This window comes from Camelina sativa, chromosome 11 (genome assembly GCF_000633955.1).
Source record: "Camelina sativa cultivar DH55 chromosome 11, Cs, whole genome shotgun sequence".
NCBI lineage: Eukaryota > Viridiplantae > Streptophyta > Magnoliopsida > Brassicales > Brassicaceae > Camelina > Camelina sativa.
In genome coordinates, this window is record NC_025695.1 from 267169 (window position 1) to 273603 (window position 6435).

Sequence of the window (6435 nt, forward strand, 5' to 3'; positions counted from 1 at the left end):
AGTAACTTAACTTTGGTATAGGAGAATAGTTTTGGTACAGAACCTTGGTTTTGCAGACGAGCGAGCCTGCAAATGGGCTAGTGGGACTATTTTAGTGGCTTAATCCGTTAATCAAATAGTATTATTTTAACTGTTATTTTCATTTTCTTAAATCACCAGTTCACAATCACAAGATGGGTTTCTTCTATCTTATGATTGAACGAAAGAGCAGATGACAGGAACAACAACTTTTGGGTAAATTTTTGAATGACGAAATCAGTGTAAAAAAACAAGAGGAGATTTACAATTTGCTTCTACCTTGGTATTACCGTAATGAAAATTTTCTACACATGAATTTGCTATCTACGTACAACAAGAAAGAGGAAATGAAAACAATTAGCAACTTCAACAGACAAATGCAAGTAGCCGTGTGTAGCACCACAGACCGGATGTAAAAAAGGACCTTATACAAATACAGAGGCGGCTCAGCTGCTGCGAGGATGCGGCAAATGTATCATGCTCTTGTTTACTAGCGGCAGAGTTGCCCCATCTTTCCTCGATCCTAATAGCTTCTCACTGCAAAGAACACCCGTATCAACACTTGCTAAGCTCATAACACTTCTGTACATTTTCAATAATAGAGCTCCTCAGTTCCATCTTTATTGAACGCAACAATCCAACAGCTACCCTCAATCCAAATCACTAAAACACTAGTCTAAAACACTAGTACCAATCCAATCATAACGATCAAGTAACAAACTAGCTAGAGTCCATAATAATCAACAGTGGCTCAGCATAGATTCCAAATCATATAATGACAAGAAACTCAATTTATCTAACCTTGTACTAGTACCAATCATAACGATCTACTAACTAAACTAGCTAGAGTCCATAATAATCAACAGAAACATCTAATGACAAGAAACATCTCTCAGAGTCAATTTATCAAACCTTGTATACGGCGGAGGACAGAAGATGATGAAGTAATCAGCTCCGGTGGCGCAAGTGTAAGTGCTGGTCTTATCGTCATAAGCATAGCTGTAGGCTCGCGGGCACGCATGCTTAAAGAAGAGCGAGTAAACCGAAGGCTGACACGTGTCCGGCGTAGCGTACGCGTCACTACAGCAATACCTTGGATCGCCGAATGCCTCGCACGCGCTACGGCAAGCCACACCGTTTCTTTTCCCACGCGCCACCAGCTTTAAGTCTCTGGGACACGCGTCGTTCAAGTCGACGAGACACCCTGTGGCTCCGCAGCCTCCCACAACGATTTTCTTGGGCAAGATAAGCATGGGGAGGTTGTAGCCGTCGACGAGGCTGACGTCGTAGAAGTCAAGTCCTCCGGTGCCGTTGAGAGTAAACTCGGCGAGCGTCGCGGGTGGTTTAGCACCGGAGCCGGAACATTCAACCTTTCCTGAGCCGCAGTCGCCGGTTAAGCAGAGGAAAGAACCAGAAGCACGATCTTGGGAACATAAGGTTCGTGCCCAGAGACGACCGGACCATGACGATGGTATAGCGACGGTCTTGGATTTTCCTCGGGAGAGACGAAAGCCGGTAGTGGGGAGCGGGGCAGAGTTGGCGCCGGAGAGCAAACCGGGCCAAATCGTGTTCCGGCAACGGTTTGTGATCTTGAACGAAATCGACTCTACTTCTGCCAATCCAATAAAAAAAAAAGGTAAAAATACAAAAACAAGTCGTTAAGAATTATTGAACCCAACAAAGAAACGTAATTAAATTACCTGAAAGAGATATGAAAAAACCCAGAATCATAAACAAGAGGATTCGATTCATCATCATCATCTCTAAAATGGTGGACTCTCTCTCTCTCTCTCTCTCTCTCTCTCTAAAGTAGAAGCTCGAATGAGTAAAGCGACTGCAACTTTACTTGAGAAAATTAAAGAGCGGCGGTGGATAAAAATCGAAGAAACTTGAAAAGCAAAAAAAAAAGAGAACCAAATCAAAATTGAACCGATAACTTACTGGGTTAATGAATCCCAATAATAAACCGGTTTTCTGGTACCTCCTCCATTAAGCGGTGCGCACGTGGGGTTTTGTGTGTGGACCTCAAAACATGCTTATGTTTTTTTTTAATTCTTTTATAGAGAGAGCAGAGAGCACTCCGATTTCCAAGGTAGCAACAAACAAACCACAGATCTAAAAATCTTCCCATATCTGCTTTTTTTTTTTAGTTTTACTAATCCAATCCGAATCGTCTCTAGCTACAGTAAAATACGGGTGTGTGTGTTTGATCATGAAGAAAAAACGGTGGCGTTTTAGACTCTAGAGAAAAAGATTTCATCCAGAATTGACTAGTCCTCTCCTGATGGAGACTGCAGCACGGATATTAAATTCCAAACAATGCCTATGAACTAAATGCCATTTACTGCATCCATACGCAAAAAATAGATTTTGTATCTATGGGGCACGACGAGATCTTATTCTTATCAATTTAATAGTATCCATGAACAATAAAAAAGATCCAACCTTAAAAAAAAAATTATCAGTTCTCACGACTCGAATGATTCAGATAAACAAATTAAACCCAGAATAACTTTTTGCATATGAACACTTGAAACAGAGCAGAAGTAGTAGCAAGCATCTCAACCATCACAAGTACCATAATAAAAACCATTAAGTAGCATAACCAAATAAGTCCTAATAATCCGAAACCATCCAGAGATTAAGAAGAAAAAAACAACTAACAAGGACAGAGTACAGAGAGAGACCCCATCATCATAATAAGCAAAAAAGCGGATAATAAGATAAAGATAGAACACGGCGAGAGACTAAGATCCTCCGATCAACATGTGTCAGATGACCGATTCACTCTTCTCTACCGTCGTACCGGCGATCCTTTTAACGACCGCCACTGGTGCAATCCCTGGCGAAATGTCCCGACTCGCCACAGCTGTAGCAGCTTCCACCGCCACCGCCTCCTCCACGGCCTCCTCCTCCGTAGCCACCACCGCCACCGTAACCACCGCCTCCTCCTCCGTAACCACCTCCGTAACCTCCGCCGCCTTCAGAACAGTCTCTGGCCATGTGACCGGGCTCACCACACTTGTAGCAGTCGCTCCCTCCACGGCCACCGCCTCGTCCACCTCCGTAACCGCCACCACCGCCGCCGTAGCTAGCACCAGATCCGCGGCCTCCACCACGTCCGCCACCGAAACCGCCACGACCGCCAGAAGAACCACCACCGCTGTTGCCTTGGACGGGAGCGCCGTCGGGACCAGAGACATCTATGGCTTTGGGACGGCCATTGTTGTCTGTCTCGACCTCGAACTCGACAGATTCTTCAGCAGCGAGGCTACGGAAACCTTCAGATCTGATGGAGGACTGATGAACGAAGAGATCGTCGCCACCGTCGTCAGGAGTGATGAAACCGAAGCCCTTCTGGGTGTCAAACCACTTGACGGAGCCTTTGCGCCTCTCACCACCGCCGTTGTCTCCGCTCATTCTGATCGAAATCTCTTTTTCAAACTCTCACTTTAAATCTCAAAAAAAGCGAAACCCTAGAAAACAATTTTACCCACAATAATCTCTCTCTCTCTCTCTCTCTCTCCACGCAGCAGATGCTGCTTCTGTTTTATATGTGCGTAGCGAGAGGTGTGCCAAGGCAAGGGTATGACTGCCACGTCACCCACGCTAGTTCATTTTTTTCCATCTTTCCAAGAAAAAATAAAAAAGGAAAAAAATATCTTTACTTAAATCCCTTTTTTGGTGTTTAATTTTTATTCCATTACTTTATTTCATCCTTTTATTTATTTTTGCAATTCGAAATCGTATGATCCCTGTCCTCATAACCTTGTTAGTATATTCTAGCTAACAGTAAGATTTAGAAATTTGATTTCTTCAGAGCAATAGGGAAACATGAAAACGAATCTGTAACTAAAATAAAATTAAACAAAATAGAGGGAATATTAAAAAAAAAAAAAAAAGAAATGGGCTAGCATGGGGCTTAAATAAATATATCCATTTGAGGAAAGAAAATGGATAATTTAGCCCAGCAACTAGCCGTTGCATCTGGACGGTTGGGGTGTTTTCCAGGAGATGGATATCAGCCGTCAGATTATTTAGTAGATCTAGTCAAAATTATTGAAGAGGCTAGTTTGGGGAATAGAGACCACATTTAAGTTTTTTATTTTGTTTGGTGCAGTCAAATAACATTATTAAAGAATGACATATCATACGTCAGCAGATATTTCAACTGGTCAATAGACTTTAACCAAAAAAAACTAAAAAAGGAATTCACTCTGGTCAATATTGCATTTATTGTTCCACTTTCCACGTATTTAACCAGATTTTTACTACTACAGTATTTTTTTTGTTTTGTTTTAACCACATTACATATTTACATCAAGTCAAAATGATGCCGTTTGAATACTACACATGAACCTGTCCGTCCCTGCTGCTGTACTGCATAATCTAATCTAATCTAAATGCGAGACAAGGAAGGAGTGGTTTCGCCGCTATTGATTCATCTAGTCAGAGCCGGTAACAACATCTTATTCCCATTCTTCAAAACACTCTTGTGTGGTTTTGTTTTTTCCCTTTTTAACTCAGTTTCCATCATCTGATCTCAGTGGTGGACCCAGGAAAAAAATTTAGGTGGGTCAGTTTTTCTTAGAAACTGTTAAAATGTATAAAAAAGTGGTAATTATGTACTAAGGGAAAATCGAACTCAGGTTTTGGGGAGGTCAACCTAGGGGAACAAACCTACTTTGCTACTGATATCTCATAGATTTACATTGAAAAACAATGTTTTTTAGTATTTAGGGCGGTCAGCTGACCCACCTATTTCCTACATAGGTTCGCCACTGTCGAGTTTTCGTCTCAGAACTTCCTAAAACATTTCTGACAATCTCAAAAATCCCTCTCTTTTTTTGTCTATTTTTTGATTTTTTTTTTAAATCAAAAAATCAGTGTTTTACATTATTGTCCAAAGAAAACCAAGATAATTACAAAGAATATCTGGGTCTAACCAAAAGAAATCGGATCTAATACCCGAAAAACTGAATCGGTATCTTTTAAAAAAAAACTGTAAAATTTATGTTTAAAACCGCTCTCTCTCGTCTTTCTTCGGGAAACCGAATCGATTTGGGTGAAACTGTAGAACTAGGGTTTTCTCGTTTTCTTTCAATCAACCAAAAATCGAGTAAGAAGATGGTGAAAACAAGGGGGGGGGTCGTGTGAGGAGGAGTGAGCGTTTGAAAGAGAAGAAGATCTCACAAGGAGATGGTGGTTCGAAAGCAAAATTCGATTCGCCGGAAGTAGGTGTGTCGGGTTGAGTCCGGCGACAGTAGGAGGAGAGAGAGCTTTGAGTACGGTGGCAAAAGAAAGTGAAAGTCGAGTTTCGGAGGAACCCAATCCGGTGGTCGAAAGAGAAAATGCGAACGAAGGAGAGAATGCAAAATCCGGTACTCCGGAATCAAGTAATCAAGAAGAAGATGATGAAGAAGGAAGAGATAACGAGAGATCTACTTCTGTGGAATCAAGCGATGGAGAAGAAGAAGAAGAAGTTCGAACTCGGCAGGTAACTCGAGAAGGAGTACAAGCAAAAGTGAGAGGGAGCACGAGGAGCACAACGATGCAAGTGTAAGTACAATAAGTCTGTTTCATTCTTTCAGAATTGAATTGGAATTTGAAATCGATATAGTAGTACTGGTAGAACTGGTGCAACTAATGGGTGTAGAACACTAGAACTAGTAGAACTGATACAACTAGGTGGTGTAGAACTAGTAGAACTGGTACAACTAGTTGTTGTATAACTGGTATAACTCATGTAAAACTGATATTGTTGCAGGAATCAGAGGAGGAAATAGAAGCGATGCAACCTTTAGGTATGCACTTTGAGCCTAGTCAGTACAACAAGAAAATCAAGCTATCGACAAGGTGTCATATTTTTGAAACTGTGGAAACGCTGGATAAATTAGAGCATCCACTGACTAGTTCTGAGAGGGATTGGTTTGAGAAACATCCACAATTCAAGCACATTTTCCACATGCCAAGGGAACCAAACCACAAGCTTATGGGAATGTGGTTGCTCTTACTTCGAACGGCTAAAATCGAAAAAAAGAAGGAAGCATGGTTTGTTGTGAATGGTGTTCCAATCCGGTATGGTCTGAGAGAACATGCGTTGATGTCTGGATTAGATTGTCGGTGATATCCACTTGATTATAAGGAAGCCGGCGGTATCGAGTTTCGAAGGAAGTATTTTTTACGAAAAAAAAATATTACACTTCAAGATGTGAGGGAAAAGCTAATGGTAATGCAACCAGATCGTACTTGTGATAGGTTGAAGATGGCGGTTCTCTACTTTTAAGGAAGCATCATTGTAGGCCATACAAAAGACTCGGGGAAAGATGTTGCGGGTATCGATGATTTTGTTGTAAGAGCAGTGAATGATCTAGGTTTTTGTGTGTCTTTTCCTTGGGGGAGATTATCATTCGAGAA

At 41.6% G+C, this 6435-nt stretch overlaps 2 protein-coding genes across 3 annotated transcripts; both read right to left on the reverse strand.

Annotated features, from left to right (window-relative positions):
- LOC104720782 (thaumatin-like protein 1b) lies at nucleotides 226-2389 on the reverse strand. 2 transcript variants are annotated; one of them, XM_010438665.1, is made up of 4 exons: nucleotides 1960-2389; nucleotides 1719-1858; nucleotides 931-1630; nucleotides 226-555 (listed from the first exon to the last, which is right to left on the reverse strand). In XM_010438665.1, the coding sequence occupies exons 2-4, from the start codon at nucleotides 1777-1779 to the stop codon at nucleotides 465-467; spliced, it is 852 nt and encodes a 283-aa protein (XP_010436967.1). In that variant the 5' UTR covers nucleotides 1780-1858; nucleotides 1960-2389; the 3' UTR covers nucleotides 226-464. The 2 variants fall into 2 exon arrangements, with proteins under 2 accessions (XP_010436967.1, XP_010436969.1); XM_010438667.2 differs by lacking the exon at nucleotides 1960-2389 and having other exon boundaries at nucleotides 931-1624; nucleotides 1719-1923.
- On the reverse strand, nucleotides 2510-3554 carry LOC104720783 (cold shock protein 2). Its single transcript, XM_010438668.2, has one exon. The coding sequence runs from the start codon at nucleotides 3436-3438 to the stop codon at nucleotides 2836-2838; it is 603 nt and encodes a 200-aa protein (XP_010436970.1). The 5' UTR covers nucleotides 3439-3554; the 3' UTR covers nucleotides 2510-2835.